The sequence below is a fragment of the Schistocerca piceifrons genome, chromosome 2 (genome assembly GCF_021461385.2).
Source record: "Schistocerca piceifrons isolate TAMUIC-IGC-003096 chromosome 2, iqSchPice1.1, whole genome shotgun sequence".
Lineage (NCBI taxonomy): Eukaryota > Metazoa > Arthropoda > Insecta > Orthoptera > Acrididae > Schistocerca > Schistocerca piceifrons.
This window is the reverse complement of record NC_060139.1, coordinates 338499328-338520833: the sequence shown is the minus strand read 5'-3', so window position 1 is coordinate 338520833 and position 21506 is coordinate 338499328. Positions and strand designations below refer to the sequence as shown.

General features: G+C 40.3%; 1 protein-coding gene across 1 annotated transcript in view; it reads right to left on the bottom strand.

Moving 5' to 3' along the window:
- Positions 1-19222, bottom strand: part of LOC124777938 (F-actin-capping protein subunit beta) — a 49773-nt gene extending 30551 nt beyond the window's left edge. The window contains exons 1-3 of the mRNA XM_047253489.1: positions 18936-19222; positions 18359-18570; positions 16421-16593 (exon numbers count right to left, since the gene is read on the bottom strand). Coding sequence (XP_047109445.1) covers positions 16421-16593; positions 18359-18570; positions 18936-18938 — 388 coding nt within the window. The 5' untranslated portion in view covers positions 18939-19222. The remainder of the gene's footprint in view (positions 1-16420; positions 16594-18358; positions 18571-18935) is intronic.
- Positions 19223-21506: the final 2284 nt, after the last annotated feature.

Below are 21506 nucleotides of genomic sequence, written 5' to 3'. Positions count from 1 at the left end.
ACAACTAAACTTTGCAGCCATGTTTACTATCACACTAGAGACTTCAAATAGCTGTAGTGATGTCAGCACTTCAAGTGATTACATTTCACACAGCAGTGAACAGAAGACAAACGACTTATGGTCAAATTTATGGCAAGGCCCTAGATTTGATAATATTTCTTTGACAAAAGGTGAGATTACACTATCAAATTTCTTGAACATTTGACGTATCAACATTGAAAAAGAAATATTATAGGGTAATATCGGCCTTAGGTTGCTACAACAGATTTGGTGCAAATTGTGGCAGGCTCTCTTAACGAGATATAAATACATTAATTTCATGTAACCTTTATACGTACTTTGTATACAATAGGAGGCCAACATACACTTAACTCACATATTCTGTAGAATATTAAGAGTATAGCAGGTGGTTGATATGGAAGCCACCACAAATAGAATGTCTCCAATTAACTCCCAAATTTATAAACCACTCTCATTACTTCAGATTCATCCTGCTGGCAGCCTCCAAGCTGTCAACAGCACTGGCTTATGTGTTTCCAGACACACATTTGTGCTGCAACATTTAAAGATCTGTTCACTACAATATGTTACAAGTTATACCAACTGCAAATAAAGTCCTATTTTTCTGTATGCAGTCGTTCCTATTCCTTTTACTGTTTGTGCAGTAATATGACATAATATCATATTCAGAAAGATCAAACATATTGATTCCAGGAATTCCCAACAAGTGTTCTAATAATACATTATGCTTATTATAAGGGCCATTCAAAAAGAAACAAGCCGGAGACATAATTACAGAAATCAGTTTTTTTTTTGGGGAGGGGGGGGGGGGGGGGGTATGGGGTATGGCGCAAAATGTCTAAGGTCATATGCGCCCATTATAGAACCATAGAATGCTGGGACCGCGAGGGTAAAAAACCGTTTCCAAGTCCAATACAGAAAGGAAGAAAAAACAAATCTAAAACGTCAAGATGTTACAGAAGAGTATCTAAAAGATGCCGACAAGACACCGGAGTCACCAGGTAGAAATCAAATCTCATTTGTCATATTACTGCTTTTTAAAAAACTTAAAACATGAGCCACAGCTTGCACATCATCCACTAAAATGTCTGGAAAAGTGGGTGGCAGCCTGACCCTGATACCCTATTTACCCGAATCTAAACCGCACTTTTTCTCTGGTTTTTTAAATCCAAAAAACCAGCCTGCGGCTTAGAATCGAGTGCAAAGTAAGCAGAAGGTCTGAAAAATGTTGGTAGGTGCTGCCACAATTAACTTCTGCCGTGTAATACGTGTAGCGCTACACAGGCATGCTTGCAGTCACAAAGATAAATACTGGCGCCAAAACCTCTGCGTCAGTAAATAAATTAAAAGGAAAGGTAGAATAAAGTAAACATTTTGCCATGTATTCTTTCGTATTTGCTGCTATCTCATTTAAATCCTGCCTGCCTAATAAACCTCGAAACTAGAGTGAGACAACAGCAAACGCGGAAGAATATACATATCATGTCATTTTTTTTTATTCGTATCATTCTTATGGCGAATAGTGATATAGTCAGAAATGAAGCACAGCAATTGATTAGATTTTTAAATCTAAGATGTCTCTAATTATCTGCAAAGATTTTCAGACAGAGAAAAATTTTCGCTAAACTTTCGTTCAGAACATCATCTATCATACGCAGTCTATTATTTGGTTCTTGTTGATCATTATTAAAGAAAGCGGCAGTGTAAGTAACAACAAATAGCACTCTCTTGCCATTGTTTCGCTAATGAGATGATTCCTCTCTTTTTTTAAAAAATTGTAAGCGGCAGTAGCGCACACAAAAGCAAGCCATGCCGCGAGCGGCGACAGGTCATAAACACTTATTATCAGAATGCGACAAACAATGCATGACACAGTACAGTAATGCATTTTCAGCATTGAGTGATGTACACACCTATAACAAAGAAAATGGCACTTATCAGATCAAAGAAAAATAAGCAATCGATTCAAACCAGACGAAGCACGTGAAAAAGGAAGGGTACCCGTATAAATACGGACGGAGCGCCTGACGCATAGCAACAGCTACCTGGTAAAGCTTAACTGCTAAGCTTTACATCTCGAACCAAACTACTGTAGCTGTATTGTCATTCATTTGATCTAAATTGTGTCTGATATTACAATGGACCAACTTTGTTTCGATTTGGAGGTGCGGGCTAAAACTTTTCTCTCCCCTTGAATTTCGAGTCTCAGATTTCTGGTGCGGCTTAGATTCGGGAAAATTTTTTTTCCTCGATTTCGAATCTCATTTTTCAGGTGTAGCTTAGATTCGAGTGCAGCTTAAATTCGAGTAAATACGGTATCTATCATACACAGTCTATTATTTGGTTCTTGTTGATCATTATCAAAGAAAGCAGCAGTATAAGTAACAACAAATAGCAGTCTCTTGGCATTGTTTTGCTTACGAGACAATTCCTCTCTTTTTTTTTATATATATATTGTAAGCCGCGGTAGGAAGCCATGCCGCGAGCGGTGACAGGTCGTAAACACTCATTATCAGAATGTGACGAACAACACAAAACACAGTACAATAACGCATTTTCAGCTTAGAGTGACGTAAACACCTATAACAAAGAGAACAGCATTTACCAGATCAAAGCAAAATAAGCAATTGATTCAAACCAGACAAAGCACGTGAAAAAGGAAGGGTACCCGTATAAATACGGATGGAGTGCCTGACACATAGCGATGGCTACTTGGTAAAGCTTAACTGTTAAGCTTACGACTGGAACCGAACTACTGTAGCTGTATCATCATCCATTCGACCTAAATTGTGTCTGATGTTACAATGGACCAACTTCGTTCCGATTTGGAGGTGCGGTCTAAAACTTTTCTCTCCCCTTGAATTTCGAGTCTCAAATTTCAGGTGTGGCTTAGATTTGGGAAAAATTTTTTTCTTTGATTTCGAGTCTCATTTCTCAGGTGCGGCTTAGATTCGAGTAAATATGGTATGTAAGTGGCTAAAATAGGGGCAGAGGATCAGGAAATGTCTGTCTGTTAATGGCTGGCTACAGAATGGACTGCTGGGTGCAGGATCACCACTCAACAAGTGGCGGTGACTAAAGCGGCAGTGCCCTATTCGCAACCGAGCTAACATTACGTCCTCATGGCGAAGAGATGACTGGGAGGAAGTTGACCAGACTGTTGGGAGAGGTTTGACTTCTCTGAATTTGTTCCCATGAACCATGCACCAACTGTCATGCCAAAGTGATGTGATACACCGATAGAAAAAATTATGAGTATCTTACGAGGGAAGAGAGTAAGAGTCAGTCCGGCTACAGAAACCAGTACCTGTGTGTTAGGAGTATTGACCCTGGCTTTTGAGACACTTGACCCATTATGACACAAAGCCATGAGTGGCTGTCTGATAAAATTCCCGGGACTGCAATGTTAACCAGTTCCGCACATACAGTTGGACATCGTATCAAAGGTGAATCGTTTGCCTCTCAGAGCCTTTTCAAGGGGACAATAGATGGAGCACATAACTGCTTTCTGCATTTCAAGGTGTAAGAGTAGATCAATGCAGTAGTGTAATGAAAGATGGGTAGACAACATTAAAAAACATCTAGGAGCAATATGGATGTATTCGGCATAATATCACAATGTATCAAGAAGTTCACAAAAGCTCTTCATCTAGTAGATTAACTGTCAGGTAGCAACTGTAGTTGTAGCTGCCATTGGATATCTTCTGCTGGATAAAAAACTACTTGTCTCATAGGTATTTTTAGCACATACAAACAACATAACTTACAATGTAGCATACACTGACTGATGACAAGGCAGTGCCTAACAGGAAACTACAGTACCATCACGTTGTAATTTTTAGGGAAGCTAGAACAAGTTTAATGTATACACGAGGTTTACTACAGAAATCCACCTTAAAATGTGAATAAATGCAAGATAGTGTATTTCTACAACAGAACAGAAATAAATTTTAATAATTTGGAGCAAAAGCAATACATTTCTGCAATTAACCATAAAGATCAGAAACCCAACCATATTTTTAAGACACACTGGTATTAGGAACCAGGTTTTAAATTGTAAGACATTTCCAGGGGCAGATGTGGACTCTGACCACAATCTATTGGTTATGACCTGTAGATTAAAACTGAAGAAACTGCAAAAAGGTGGGAATTTAAGGAGATGGGACCTGGATAAACTAAAAGAACCAGAGGTTGTACAGAGATTCAGGGAGAGCATAAGGGAGCAACTGACAGGAATGGGGGAAATAAATACAGTAGAAGAAGAATGGGTAGCTTTGAGGGATGAAGTAGTGAAGGCAGCAGAGGATCAAGTAGGTAAAAAGACGAGGGCTAGTAGAAATCCTTGGGTAACAGAAGAAATATTGAATTTAATTGATGAAAGGAGAAAATATAAAAATGCAGTAAGTGAAACAGGCAAAAAGGAATACAAACGTCTCAAAAATGAGATCGACAGGAAGTGCAAAATGGCTAAGCAGGGATGGCTAGAGGACAAATGTAAGGATGTAGAGGCCTATCTCACTAGGGGTAAGATAGATACCGCCTACAGGAAAATTAAAGAGACCTTTGGAGATAAGAGAACGACTTGTATGAATATCAAGAGCTCAGATGGAAACCCAGTTCTAAGCAAAGAAGGGAAAGCAGAAAGGTGGAAGGAGTATATAGAGGGTCTATACAAGGGCGATGTACTTGAGGAAAATATTATGGAAATGGAAGAGAATGTAGATGAAGATGAAATGGGAGATATGATACTGCGTGAAGAGTTTGACAGAGCACTGAAAGACCTGAGTCGAAACAAGGCTCCCGGAGTAGACAATATTCCATTGGAACTACTGACGGCCGTGGGAGAGCCAGTCCTGACAAAACTCTACCATCTGGTGAGCAAGATGTATGAAACAGGCGAAATACCCTCAGACTTCAAGAGGAATATAATAATTCCAATCCCAAAGAAAGCAGGTGTTGACAGATGTGAAAATTACCGAACTATCAGCTTAATAAGTCACAGCTGCAAAATACTAACACGAATTCTTTACAGACGAATGGAAAAACTAGTAGAAGCCAACCTCGGGGAAGATCAGTTTGGATTCCGTAGAAACACTGGAACACGTGAGGCAATACTGACCTTACGACTTATCTTAGAAGAAAGATTAAGGAAAGGCAAACCTACGTTTCTAGCATTTGTAGACTTAGAGAAAGCTTTTGACAATGTTGACTGGAATACTCTCTTTCAAATTCTAAAGGTGGCAGGGGTAAAATACAGGGAGCGAAAGGCTATTTACAATTTGTACAGAAACCAGATGGCAGTTATAAGAGTCGAGGGACATGAAAGGGAAGCAGTGGTTGGGAAGGGAGTAAGACAGGGTTGTAGCCTCTCCCCGATGTTGTTCAATCTGTATATTGAGCAAGCAGTAAAGGAAACAAAAGAAAAATTCGGAGTAGGTATTAAAATTCATGGAGAAGAAATAAAAACTTTGAGGTTCGCCGATGACATTGTAATTCTGTCAGAGACAGCAAAGGACTTGGAAGAGCAGTTGAATGGAATGGACAGTGTCTTGAAAGGAGGATATAAGATGAACATCAACAAAAGCAAAACGAGGATAATGGAATGTAGTCTAATTAAGTCGGGTGATGCTGAGGGAATTAGATTAGGAAATGAGGCACTTAAAGTAGTAAAGGAGTTTTGCCATTTGGGGAGCAAAATAACTGATGATGGTCGAAGTAGAGAGGATATAAAATGTAGGCTGGCAATGGCAAGGAAAGCGTTTCTGAAGAAGAGAAATTTGTTAACATCCAGTATTGATTTAAGTGTCAGGAAGTCATTTCTGAAAGTATTCGTATGGAGTGTAGCCATGTATGGAAGTGAAACATGGACGATAAATAGTTTGGACAAGAAGAGAATAGAAGCTTTCGAAATGTGGTGCTACAGAAGAATGCTGAAGATTAGATGGGTAGATCACATAACTAATGAGGAAGTATTGAATAGGATTGGGGAGAAGAGAAGTTTGTGGCACAACTTGACCAGAAGAAGGGATCGGTTGGTAGGACATGTTCTGAGGCATCAAGGGATCACCAATTTAGTATTGGAGGGCAGCGTGGAGGGTAAAAATCGTAGAGGGAGACCAAGAGATGAATACACTAAGCAGATTCAGAAGGATGTAGGTTGCAGTAGGTACTGGGAGATGAAAAAGCTTGCACAGGATAGAGTAGCATGGAGAGCTGCATCAAACCAGTCTCAGAACTGAAGACCACAACAACAACACTGGTATAAAACAAACCCATAAAATGTGAGGCAGAAAGGCATTCCAGATAACAATACAAAGGACATTAAACATATAATTAAGTATAATTACTAAGTTTAGAGTAGCTATCAAGATGGCCTGGTGAAAGGAGATAAGAGATTTCAGACAGTGTAATGCAGATGCTATGGTATGGTTGAAGGAAGGCATGAATGATAAAGGGTAGGAACAATGAACATTCATAGGAATTATTGGAGACAAAAGTCAGACTGAAATATGAAAACTAGTACTTTAGAAAATTTTGATCATTATTTGCAGCCTCTTTTCAATATTTTACATAAATATTGAAATGAGGTATTGGTGAAGGATAGGAACTGCTGCTCACAATATCACACATTATTCACCATCAATGAATCATCAATTTGGTAAGGAAAGGACATGGAGATGTGGTAAAATTGTAGAGGCAGACCAAAGTTTGATTACAGTATGCAAATTCAAATGGAAGTAGGTTGTTGTATTTATGCAAAGATGGAGAGGCTTGCACAGGATAGTGAAGCATGGAGAGCAGGACCAAACCTGTCTTTGGACTGATGACTACAATAACAGACCTTAACCTGGTTCATAACGGGTGTTACATTTACTGAAGAGGTATTTAAATTATTTCAACAAGCAGTCCACAAGGAACATACCAATCTTTGACAGTGTAATGTCTGTCTGGCAATGCATTCTGTGATGTTAGAGAGTCTGATGACTGACATCAGGCTAAAGAAAGTTTGCTCACAAGCTACACAGTATTAGGGTTATATCATCACTTTTATTACATTCTTTTGAACTATACAGGAGGCTTTCCGTGCACAAAAATTATATGAGACAGTTGGTTCATTGGAAAAAATGCCACTTTATTCGAACCATTTTCACATATCCCAAAGGATAATAGTTACAGCGATCTTATCGTAAATTAAATGGGTTTTGGCTGCACACCGATTTAACTCATTGTAACTACATTTCAATTACTAGGGAATTCGAATCAGGAGCTGCGAATCTTAATTGACTTCAGCTGTACTATTTACACTTATCAGCCCGAATGTTATGACCACCATCCCACAATCAATACAAAACCATCCAGGTAATAGCAGCATTAGCTGGTGAGAAATGACTGCTAGTCAGACACATGCATGACGTATATAGTATCAGTGAGTATGCTGTCTGTGCGTAGAATGGGGAGGCCACGTGATCTATCCGAGTTTGACTGAGGGCATATTGTGATGCCCGGAGGCTCAGCACAAGCTTTTCGGAAACAGCACAATTTGTTGGGTGTTTGACAAGTCCTGTGGCGAGTGTCTTCTACACATACAGGAACGAAAGTGCAACCATGTCCAGACAGGATCAGGTTGGGCGGCCACCCCTCATTACAGATGTCTGACACTGTAGGCTGTGCAGATTGGCTAAAAAAAGACAGGCAGTGAACTGTGATGCAACTAACATCAGACTTTAATGATGGGCAGGGTGTAAGTGAATCTGAACATGCAGTTCACCGAACACTCCTAACACAGGCCTCTACCCAACGACCCATGTCCATGCTGATGTTAACACTATGACACTGGCAACTACAACTGAAATGGGTATGTGACCATCGGCACTGTACACTGGTACAGTGGCAGGACATCAGCACTGTACACTGGTGCAGTGGCAGGACATCAGCACTGTACACTGGTGCAGTGGCAGAACATCAGCACTGTACACTGGTGCAGTGGCAGGACATCAGCACTGTACACTGGTGCAGTGGCAGGGTGTTGTGTGGTCTGATGAATCCCAGTACCTTCTTCATCACAGCAATGGGACGGCATGAATCCGTCGTCTTCCATGGGAATGGCTCCTTAACACCTATACTTGGGACGGAGACAAGCTGGCAGCAGCTCGAATATGCCTGGGGGAATCTTTACGTGGGCATCCTTCGGTCCAGTGGAGCTTGTGCAAGGCACTGCGATGGGGCCAAGAGGTATCATACACTGGATGCAGAACACTTACACCCCCTTGTAGCGATCATGTTTCCCAAAAGCGGTGACAGTTTTCAACAAGATAACATGCCATGTCACAAGGCCAGGAGTGTGATGGAGTAATTCAAGGAACAAGGTGTCAATTTTCAATCGATGTGCTGGTCCCCTATCTCCCCAGATGCTGAACCTGACTAAACACTTCTGGGCTGTAACTGAAAGTGGTGTCAGAGCTGATGCGCCGCCGCCGCGGCCCCCTCCCCCCAACCCCGATAGTCCAGGGTGGGTAGGTAGGTGTGTAGTTAGGGATCTTATTTGCAGCTGCAAATCCATATTTACAGTTCTCAAAGTGAATGTTGGGCAACCAGTCACCCCTCTAACCAAACAGTCTGCCAGTTCATTCCCTGGGATACCTACAAGACTTGGCACCCAGAAAAATACAACTGAACATGCAGTACGATTACATTCAGAGAGGTGGTCAGGAATAGCAGATACCACAGGGTGAGAACAGCAACATGGATTGACAGCCTGGAGACAGCTCACTGAATCACTGGAAATTAAAATGCAGTCAGGAGAGGTATGTTTCATTAAACACAAGGCTCTGTTAATAGCTAACAGCTTCACTGAAAGAACACTAAATGTTCCTAACTGGTGTGAGAAGTAAAATAATAACCCATCTTAACCAAGGTTTTAGAACTGTCAGTGCAAATGACAGTAACACTCTGATATTCCTGAAGAATTGAGAAGAACACACGCTGGGAGGTCATAGGGGTGACAGTCTAAGTCCTTGGATTGGTCATAATTCACTGTGGGGATATGTGGAAAAACATGCGGAGAATTTTCTGAGAAGGTTTGACGAGGGCCAAATGGCCACAAAGCTCATTTCAACTCTTAATCCCACCTGAGGGCAAATACCAGGGTTCTGAAGCCCAATGCACAAAGACATAATTTGATATTTTTGATGATTAAGAATCTCTTGAAAGGTAACTGTAAAGTTAGCATGATCGGTACTGCCGAAATTGAAGGAGGCAGACCTTTGCTTTGGGAAGAAGACAATCTACAGCACTAGTCTGGCAGATGATAGTGGCCACTCATACTCCATGGCAGTGGACTGGATCCAATAATTTCAAAGCTGAAGGTGCTAATGAGCCATAAACACTAGCAACCATAGGCCAATCGGGACAAGACTGGGGCCCAATAAATGAGGAAAAAAGTAGTGCGGTCCCCACTACAATAGTTGTGGGCAAGCAAGCAGAGTGTGTTAAGCCTTCGCAAGCAGCCAGTCTTACATGCTGAATTTGCACCAGCCCTGTAAGTTACTTACCAAAGATGGGTATGAAAAATCAGGACTGTCCAATAGCTGTGTATTTAAGCAGAATTCTGAGTCAGGATGGATCCTGGTATTATGATGATAATGCACAATTCAGGTATTAGGGGGAGAAATTAGAAACCATGGAAATAGGTCTCTGCAGAGACCCTTTGGATAGTGCCTTGGAACTGGTGTTCAGCCAAGGTCACAGATTGGAAACTGCATCAAATGCAAATGTCACTGACATACAGTGCTGGAGTTACTGCTAAATCGGCACCAAGCCTTGAAAACCCGTCATGGACAATAAGTAAAATGTCAGGCTCTAAGCACTGTCATATGCCTTATGTAGATCAAGAAAGAAAGCAAGGAGGTGGCATTTAGAAAAACACTATTAGAGAGCTGTTTTGAATCTAATCAGATGACTGATTGTTGATAGTCCTTCCCAGAAGCTGTACTGACAAGAGGACAGAGGGCTTTGCAATTCAAGACCACAGTATAGTACTGGGCTACTACCACCTTTTCAAGTAGCTTGCACACCATGTTGGTGAGACTAATCAGTCAGCACTATTGATAGAGGTGGAGATTTTATTCAATTTGAGGATTGAGGTGACGATCCTGTGTTGTTACTGTGAAGAGAAAACATCCTAGCCAAATATGGTTGAAGACCTTGAGTATATGGAGTCAGAGAAACTTTCAGATGTTGGAACATCTGTTTGTGAAGTGAATCAGAGCCTGGGTCCATATCAGTCAAGGTGACCTGTAGACAGGGCAACAGCTATTCCTGAGGTGCAAGTGATCACTTCGGAGACATCTCCTAGAACCTTGTTCGGGTAATCTGACGAAGAAGAATAACCTGGTGGCCAAAGTATATAATTTCAGCTGGTTCTTTGAACAGCCCAACATAGTAAATAGTTCATTGAGCAGTGAAAGATTGCTGCCTCTCTGGGCAGGACCAGGGAAACAAGATTCCTGCAGATGGAGCTGCAGCAATACAAAAGGGGAGGGCCTATCGCTCTTACGATCTAATTTATTTGTGCATTACTGAAGGTCAAATTTGAGGGAGGAAATACATTAGGTACTGCTAATGATCTGCCCACAATAACGGTGAAGTTCAGTATCACTGAGACAGGATACAAACAATTTTTTTTTCCAATCTTCAAAATATGAGAGGCAATAAGAGACCTTCATCTCTTTGATTCTGCAATCTTTAATTAGCGTAGCACACTATAGGGATCGGAGAGAATACTCATTTCCTCAATTGATGGAGATGCGGTAGTAGGTGAATTTTTGTGAAGCAACTGGCCAAGGTCTCCAAAAATCAGCAATATATACAATCCATGTGTTGCCATTAAAAGCGTCACATTGGGAATGGGAAAAATGGTTTGACATCTAGCGGTAAACCCTGATTTTGGTTTTCTCTAGAAGTGAATCCCCAGCAAATACAAGGACAAATCTTCCAATGGCAACCTTGTTGTCTTGCAGGTCTCTATGTGCAAGACACACAAAATGGAAACCACATTTCTCCAAATGTTTGTGTAGTCCTGCTGAAAAACAATAATACCCTGTACCATGTTTCGTAACATCTCAGTAATAGGTAAACCACCAAGTTTTTTTTACACGAGATAATATCTGGAACTAGCAAGGGTTCACTGTTTTAATTAATGTGGAACCATTTTGAAATTTACTAACGAAAGAGATTTCTCCGAATACCTTTCCTACATTATTCACAAAGAACACTGGCTTAGTCAAGGAAAGGACACTCCATCTGTTCAGGTGCAATCCACGAACTGAAAGGAGTAAGCTGCTTTGTTTTGCCCCTCCTCCCCAGGCATGGCCAAGGAGGGACATTTCCTAGGGTCATAACATTTGATACTTTTTAGAGTTCCGGTTAGTCCAAGGAGATTGCCGAGAGCCAAATATTCACTGTGATGCTGACTACACTGACTGAGGGCTCTCCTCACAGGTACCACTCAGCCAGAGCAATGGTCACCTGGCTTGATGGAGATGACCAGCTGGTGCAAAATAATGCCACATCGTGCAGACAAACATAACGGATGCCCTATGAATGAGTTAGGTTGACAGCAGTGAAAAGCCTGAGCAAAGATACACTCAGATAAGGCGGCAGCACACACGTACTGACAGAGTTGTGAGCCCCTGGGGCAAACCATTAGCTGACCAAGTCTTTCGACCAGAGGTTAGGAACACAAAGGAAAAGATTTTAGCCTTAACATTTCATTCCAAAATAATATTCTAGTTCCATCACATTACTATCATTAGAAATATAAGAGAAGGGTCAGGTATGCCCTTTGAGATTAGCTATGGGATTTCATTTCAGTATCAGTTATTTTTGTAAACGTCCTGCAAAACTTAATTTTATATGGAAGTTAACCAATAATCTTCCTTCCTTTAGTACAGCAATATGGAATTCCCACATTGTTCCTGACACCCACTGCCTAAGTATGGGACTGTTTTCAATTTAGAAACCTGTAATCGATCCAAATGTTGGTTTGAACACTCTGATATTTTTCCAGATGGGAGGTGGTAGGCTCTATAGCTGAGTCTTTGCAAGCTGATCCCTGACAGTTGCAGTGGGCTGTGCGCAACAGTTTCATCCAACTACCTCAACCAATAACGTAATTCGAATTTGTAGAAGTCTCTATGGCAACGCCTCATTCTTGTTACAGCTATTTAATGGCTACTGTTTTCGTATGCAGCCATCTGCACTTCACAGTTGAAAGCTGGCAACAGTGCTGTGGGCAGTCAAGGATCTTCTTTCGCTGTCTCGACTTTAATCTTACTACAATATTTCTTTACCGAACCCTGGCTTTTATTGGGGATCTAAATTTTAATACAGAATCCAAGCCAACATATTCAAATACACGCAGCAATTTCAGAGATGAACGTCACATTAACTGCCAGCGAAGATCTAAGGACCCACCACGGGTCAAACTACAGAGTGTTGGAACAGTGGCCTCTCAGTTAGCCACCATGATTAATGCTCTGTCTGGTACCCTCCTCTTTTGAACCCAAGAACTGGTTAACCAGAACGCAAAGGCGTGGGTGGGGGGGGAGGGAACATCCTGGATTTCCCAGTTAAAAATACACTTTTTTCCATTTTCATGGGCAGTATACTTTCCCTTGGAGCTGTAAAACTTATCAATCCTTTGAAAGTTAAAGGTTTTATACACTGGCGTAGAACTTTCGGGCACTCTAGGAAACAAAACACAGCAAAAAAATGTGTTATGGAAAGCTCTTTGATGACCAGCAACATGCACACTGTTTACTTCTTATTACGGAAGTATAAATAGGAATTCCACCAAATACAGTACATTAGTTTCCAAAGCACTGACATCAGTATTGAGATGCACGTTAGCCAACAGCAACATCACAAGTTAAGTAGTGGAAATAAATGAACAGGAAAAGTTAACGATTTAAATGAATATACAAATTAAGCTTTCACATGTAATATTAGTCTTTTTTTGCATGTGTTACCTGATAAGGTATATCAAACACAAATGTGCCAGTAAAATTTTAAATAATGATGTAACTGGATGGCCTTCTAGGTCCAAAAATTTTCTAAGCGGTAAGTTTTGAACGAAAGTTGAATACTCTGCAAGTTAAGAAATTCATCGCACACCGTCACACGTAACATAATTCATCTTGCATAAAAAGAAATTTACTCTGAAAGTAAAGTTTCTCATACCATCATTCAAAATATTTTCCTGTGACCTGCTAGAAATAGGTTCATTTGAACAGCTGCCAGGGACCATCAGCGAACAGGCATTACCGCCATGCGCAACTATAATGATGTAAAGGCCCCATACTTCACGTTTCCTCAGCCTCTACGCCTTTCGTTGCATTTCTATTTGGAATTTTGTGTGTACTGGAGCATCATGTGACCATGTGCAGCACCATGATATGTTGTTCAGAGGGGACATACGGAGTTATTGTACTTAGGGAAATTGTTTTATCACATCTTATCCAGATAAGGAATGCAAAACAAGAAAGCAGTCCTTAGCATAATATTCAACTCAAAACTTGACTCTATAACTCAAGAGTACCCTATATTTTGTTATCAATACTGATTTATAGGATTTCCGATCAGGTTTACACCCACACAGCACTGCAAAAAGCTAGTAAGAAGGAATACAAATTTCTTGCAAAAATAAAAGAATGTTGTTTGTATATGCCTGAATTAACGACTATAAGTTTTTCCATCACTTTTTCAAAACACATAAATTAACAAGGTTATCTGTGAAGCCAAGAAACTGTATAATTGGCAGTTTATAATGATATGAATATCGGGTCTTCAGCCAGAAAATATGTCATCTTCACACAAAATTTTGGTAGTCCACCTGGCCACCATCTTCAGGTGAGTAGCCAATCACCTAATTCACTGAAACTGAAACCCAACCTCAGTGGGGCTCCTTTATACACCACCTGTAGGTCCACTGCGCATGAGTGAATGTAGCTGCCTTCTAGCACAAAGCAAGACAGTGCACCTATGGTTAAAATCTGTGGAAATGATATATTGATATCAAACACTGTTGACATCTTTTGATGACCGAAAGAAAGACTGTTGTTTTATAATGTCAAACAAAAGAGAGATCCAATTCTTACTCAAAGAATCCCCTTATCCCTGTTTATAATACTGTCAGACAGCCAAAAATCCTGTTTTGTTTGCATTAAAAAACATTGGTCTCTGATTTCGATTTATCGCTTCCACAAGTTTTCATCACCAGTGCTCTGTTGTGCTTTGCAATAGAGGGCAGTTATGTCCGTGCACGCGCAGTGCACCTAGAAGACGTGTATAAAGGAGCTGCCCCTGCTGTTTGATTTCAGTTCTGGCGAGTTAGTGCGATGGTTTACTCACCTGAAGGTGGCAGCCAGGTGGACTTCCGAAATAATGTGTCAAGATGACGTTATGTTCCAGCTGGAGACCCGATAAGAATATCATCAGTTACTATGCTGGGAAAGTTTACGGAGCGAAGGCAACTTATATTCTACTCCAAGAGTAAATATACTGCCTTTTGGGGGGGGGGGGGGGTTTACAATGGCAGAATATGAAGTACTGCTTACCAAAGAATGGTATTCTGTAAACTTAAGATGTAAACAATACAAATTAAGAAATAATGTGAAGCCTAGAGGATGTACCACGTAAGTGTTGAACGATGTCTTATGATAAAAAAAGCATTGTGTTTCATGGCAGGCTGACTTGCAAAATTGTGTTCAAGCTGTCAATATATTTGAAACTAAACTTTTCATTCAATACTACTGACCAAATTCGCCTGCTTAGTCATCTTCAAGTGGACATTTACCAACGTTTGTACGTATATAGAACAGATATAACATTATGTCATAAAATGAACAGGAAATCACAATACTCCAAGCAGATCAAAATTTCGTAAACCATGTTAAAATAGATAATTCGTCTTAAAGTGCAGATTCCTATGTCCTGATTCATAATAATATAGGCCCCCTACCTGGTATTAAGCTTTTCAGTGTGGTTTTTGGGATGCCTATTTTCTTGGAATACCACTACTTTATCATCTTGTACTTGGTTCTTTATTATGGCATTACGGTGTATGTGCCAGAAGATGAAAATGTGCACTTGAAATTCAGCGAATGGTTGAAACTGGCCAACAGTGTGGAATGAAACACAGTTTCAAATTGATTGCCTGCCTCTGTGGAAAAGATTAATAAAAGCCAAATTTCTTTCGTAAACCAATAAAAATAACTTCATTGTTCTGCAAGATGATTAATGCTTGATTGCCAATGATGTTGAAATGAAATAAAATCAGAAAACAAACTAATAACATATTTTAGTTTTCCATAATTATGTGAATGTATTTTCATTCACTTTACAGCTCCCAGCCACAGAAATCAGTTTTGTTTTCATCTGACGCGAGAGCTGTAAATTAAGACAAAACAGCAAATCGCAAAACGCAAACACACGTCACATGAAGACCACCCTAACTACTCAGCCTTTTCTGCACCTGTGTGAATTTGGCAACTAGGTTGCACCAGAAAAAATTTTCTGGCTAGCATCTGGCTGCTACTGCGCATACAGCTAACAGCCTCAGTTCAAGTAGCCAGAAGTAGGAGAAGGTTCTGCTTGAAGAAACTTCAGCTCTGCGCATGTGAGTGAGCACAATGGCAACTGATCAAACGAAGTAATGTAAACAGGTGTGACATCACCCTCATCGAAAGCAGTTTGTTGTAACAAAGTACTGCATAGTTTTCATCCTATAATCTTTTGTTCATTTTGCTGTTGGTGTACGCTTGCCTGTGCACTGTGTTTTGTTGTAAATGGTGCATTTCCTTTTCAGCTTCTCTCATTTATGTTTTATTGTTGGAGTATTATTTTGCAGTAGTGAGGTAAAGTAAAATTCTTTGTTAAGATTACAAAAATTTAACTGAAGTCTACAACAATGAAAAATTCCTGGGTTTTCCCCAAATTTCCCAGGTCTTATTTACCCTATCAAGAGAATCATTCCTGATAAGAAATTCCCAATGCTGATTCAGAGAGAAAGTGAGAATAACAGTCTCTCTAGCAGTGCATTTGGGACAATTCTACATTTACCAAACATGGCAGAGACAAACAAATATATGATACTACACGAAATACAATGAGAAAAAGTGTCCGATCTGTTTATCACTATGGGCATCTTTTTTACAGAAGCCTTTATATATTTCGGTCAATAATATTACAATAATAAATCTAAAACTTTAGACTTCAAACTCCAATGAATGCCCCTGTTTAAGTGTACCACCTGCAAAATTTACCACTTATCAGATAATATAACAATAAATTATTTCAAACCGTAGCATCACAGTTTTGTCTTTGAACAAAAAATACTAACCTGCAAATCCATGCTCCAGGTCCCATAAATAAACAGAAGATACACCACCTTCAAAATACATCTCTCTATACTGGTCAAACGCATGATTTGCATCTATTTCAAGTTTCCTGAGTCTTTCCGATGGCATTGATCCATCTTCTAAAGGTGGGTCATAGGTGTTACTCCAAGGAGACCTGTATTGAAAACAGATGAACTTTGTCATTTTAGAATTATTCAAGAATACACCCAATTAAAAATTTATCATCTAACGCAAATAATTTCAATGCAGTTACCACTAAATCAACAAAAGTGAAACCAATAGAGCAAATAAAAACAGAACTAATACTTGGTTGACTTTTTTGTATCATTTACTCTAGTTTCAAACAAATGTGGCACACTGGTAACATAATTATTACAACGTAGTAGCCACCCTCCACCCCTTTTCAAGAAATGGCAGTTCTTGCTTTCAAATAGAGCACAACATCACACAGTAAGTACAGTAGGCCTATTTCAGAAGGTCTGTTTACTGAAATAAACAAAATGTTATGCTTGCAACATAAAAGCTTCTCATTTCAAACAAAACACTTCTTTAGACCAAAATTCCAAACTAGTTAGAGTAGTGTAAACAAATTTATAGCTGTTTTTTAAACATGATTTTGTGTGTTGCTGATAATGTCACTTCTTCCAACCCTCCTCTGAAATCTGACTGATCTGTAGCAATGACTGAGGTCCAGGGTAGATTGGAGTTTAACAGTTTTGGTTCAGATTTGGAGAAGCCAAAAGAATGAATTCAAAATAAAATATAGGTTATGGTAAATGATTAACCTGTATGAAGACTATGTTTATGTTCAGCCATCACTATGACACTATAAATAATTGCCTACTGTTTTAGCTTCAAACTTGGTAGTTTTACATTCTTTGCTGAATGAAATTTCTACACAAAACCTCTGTTGAAAAGTTCAGTGTCATATGGGGGGGGGGGGGGGGGGGGGGGAGGGAGGAAAGCAGCACTTACTGTGGTATGTCTAGTTACAATTACAAATGTCTCATCGGTGACACGACAAGCACCCTATGTATCAAACCCGTGTATTTACTTTCCTCCAGCAATCATGCAATCAATGCTGCGTATGTCAACTATTACTATTGAGGCAGCAGCCAGGTTTTTCCTGGATCAGTTTTGGGACTAATATGCAAACCTTTAAAAGATGCACTTTTGGTTGCCTACATTCACATCATAGCACATGCCCTTTTCTTCATAGATAGGCCTAATTAAAATCTAATGGTTCAAATGGCTCTGAGCACTATGGGACTTAACATCGATGGTCATCAGTCCCCTAGAACTTAGAACTACTTAAACCTAACTAACCTAAGGACAGCACACAACACCCAGCCATCACGAGGCAGAGAAAATCCCTGACCCCGCCAGGAATCGAACCCGGGAACCCGGGCGCGGGAAGCGAGAATTAAAATCTAAATATAGCTACTAAAACTTCATGTTAGATACCAGACAGATATCCAAGTATTCTGAGTCACAAACTATCAAAATCCATTGGATGAGGAGGCATTAATTACTTTACTCACTTTGATATCAGACAGACTTTTGAATCACCTTGGTACACATGAACTACATTTGATGCTGTTTTACATTGCTCACAAGATGACTAATTCCACTACACAGAACGATGTTCTGGCTGACATATTCAGTGAGCAAAATTGCTGGTTTTATGTTAATGAAGTGCTGCATTCTACCACTTGTGCATACTTTATCCGTTAAACATGCCAACACCACCTGCATTTACTGAGTTTAAAAACCAGCGCCAACAACAAAATGAAGAGCAATACACCTATCAGTACACTTTAATGCTTACACTTAAGCATTTCAAATCTGCATAATGTAAAAATTCTAACGGGGAAAAAACCATACTGACTTAGTCAAGTAACGACACAATGTAACGTTACCTGTATGAATCACCATCTCTATTGTAGTCACAAAGAAGATAATCTTTCCCCATTTCCTTGTCTCTTGCTATTTTCAGGGGTTGATCTACAGATGAAAGTAAATCTTCACATAGACTTGGTACCAAATCTATTAGGTCACTTAGATTTTTCTCTATCTGCTGGGGCGGCAAACGCCGCATGAGATCCAAAGCACAATCCATCTGCTGGTCCGTCTACAAAATAAAATAGTTGGAAATCACTGTTTAAAATTTGTTCTTTCTACGTCATAATGCTATTTAGGTGCAAATATTCGTTTACTGTCTACGGAGATACCCGGAAGTAACACTAACATGCGCCGCCTATTATCCAATAAATAGCTTTACGTTACTCAACAAGCATACATAATATGTAACCCTCCTTAATGACACAAATTTGAAGGAGAACTGTGTACAAAACATCTCACAAACATCAACAAACATTTGACAGAAATAGGGTGTGAACCTCAAACGAAGATGAGTCATCCTTTCTGATGTGTTTATTCCATGTACGCAAAGCAATTAATGTCAAAAACTTCACTGCGCATTTATCAGTAACATACCATTTTGTAGATGAATGTCTATTTATGTATCTGCCCGAACAAGATTCTGTGTCATACACCCGTTGTCCAAAAAAATGGTGACTCGTTGCTATCTATGCGTCGGAAGAACACGGTGAATGATAAGGACCCGCTAATCCAAAGGCTAACCGTGTTCTTCGCGTTATTGACAATCTTTCTTCTCAATTACACATCATTTTGCACATCTTATCAAAAATATATATGTACTACACCCGAATGATACTCTCGCCCTAATAATACAGCCTGAGATCCCCACACCTCGACCAAACACAGTCTCTGGGAACTGATTCCGTATGTAGAAGGCGTAGGATTTATCTGGATACATAATCTCACAAGGAGAACGACAGTAAAGTAGGCAGTAGCTAGATCGGTGCTATACTTCTCACAGGTGACCGCTATTATTTACAAGGGCTTTGCGGGTGACTATGAATATTTATGACTGTGCGGAAAGACAACAGAAATACGAGTGTAGAAAAATTATGACAACTGGATACTTTATAACCATCTCTGTAAATGTGTTTAGAGAAATGCATACAGTTGTTCGTACTTTTTACGACTACAGATGAAAACTGATTTTAAAGCTGGAAGCTATCAAACTTGAACAAGCAAATCAGCGGTACATTGTTATGTTGAGTCATGATGCTGGAGTGCCAGTCTGCAGTTTAAGTGACAACGCACTATTTACGGACTGGTGAGAGAGCTATATGTCTTCCGAACCATGAGAGTAGAAGGAAATGTGCTGCTAGCAAAGTGTCAGTTTCATGGAATGTAATTTGTTTTTTCTCACTTCTGGCAAAGTCCTCTCCCACCAACTCTTGAGTTCAACAGGGGTGTAAATTATATGGGACTAAGTCCTAATATGTATCAAATACAATAATGAATACTCCATAAACATAGCGGAAAGCACAGTAAGTGAGCCGCGCGGGGTTAGCCGATCGGTCTAGGGCGCTGCAGTCAGGGACTGTGCGGCTGGTTCGAGTCCCCCTCGGGCATGGGTGTGTGTGCTTGTCCTTAGGATAATTTAGGTTTAGTAATGTGTAAGCTTAGGGACTGATGACCTTAGCAGCTAAGTCCCATAAGATTTCACACACATTTTGAACACAGTAAGTGAAGTATTCTGACTTTAGAACAGATCCTGTAGTCCTTTTGAAATTTGAAAATAAATGCAGCATGGTAATGTGGAAGAGAATGTATCCAAAAGACGTAATAAAAAATAAAAGGCTACAAACACTCACTGAGTCCTGACTCTTACAGCATGCCCTGTTCTATAATGAAAACTGCAGTCTGTAAAATTGGTCAAGCACAGACAGTCATGATGGCATGCCCTATTCTATACTGAAAACTGTAGTTTGTATATATTTAGTTTGTATATACTACTGGCGATTAAAATTGCTACACCAAGAAGAAATGCAGACGATAAATGAATGGTTATTCATTGGACAAATATATTATACTAGAACTGACATGTGATTACATTTTCATGCAATTTGGGTGCATAGATCCTGAGATATCAGTACCCAGAACAACCACCTCTGGCCGTAATAACGGCCTTGATATGTATGGGCATTGAGTCAAACAGAGCTTGGATGGCGTGTACAGGTGCAGCTGCCCATGCATCTTCAACAACATACCACAGTTCATCAAGAGTAGTGACTGACGTATTGTGACGAGCCAGTTGCTCGACCACCATTGACCAGACGTTTTCAATTGGTGAGAGATCTGGAGAATGTGCTGGCCAGGGCAGCAGTCGAACATTTTCTGTATCCAGAAAGGCCCGTACAGGACCTGCAACATGCGGTCGCGCATTATCCTGTTGAAATGTAGGGTTTTCGCAGGGATTGAACGAAGGGTAGAGCCATGGGTCGTAACACATCTGAAATGTAACGCCCACTGTTCAAAATGCTGTGAATGAGAAAAAAGAGGTGACAAAAATGTGTAACCATTGGCACCCCATACCATCACGCCGGGTGATACGCTAGTATGGCGATGACTAATACATGCTTCCAATGTGCGTTCACCGCGATGTCGCCAGACACGGATGCGACCATCATGATGCTGTAAACAGAACCTGGATTCATCCGAAAAAATTACGTTTTGCCATTCTTGCATCCAGGTTTGTAGTTAAGTACACAATTGCAGGCACTCCTGTCTGTGATGCAGCGTGAAGGGTAACCGCAGCCATGGTCTCCGAGCTGATAGTCCATGCTGCTGCAAACGTCGTCGAACTGTTCGTGCAGATGGCTGTTGTCTTGCAAACGTCCCCATCTGTTGACTCAGGGATCGAGACATGGCTGCGCAATCCGTTACAGCCATGCGGATAAGCTGCCTGTCACCTCGACTGCTAGTGATACGAGGCCGTTGGGATCCAGCATGGCGTTCCGTATTACCCTCCTGAACCCACTGATTCCATATTCTGCTAACGGTCATTGGATCTCGACCAACGCTAGCAGCAATGTCGCGATACGATAATCCGCAATCGCGATAGACTACAATTCGACCTTCATCAAAGTCGGAAACGTGATGGTACGCATTTCTCCTCCTTACATGAGACAT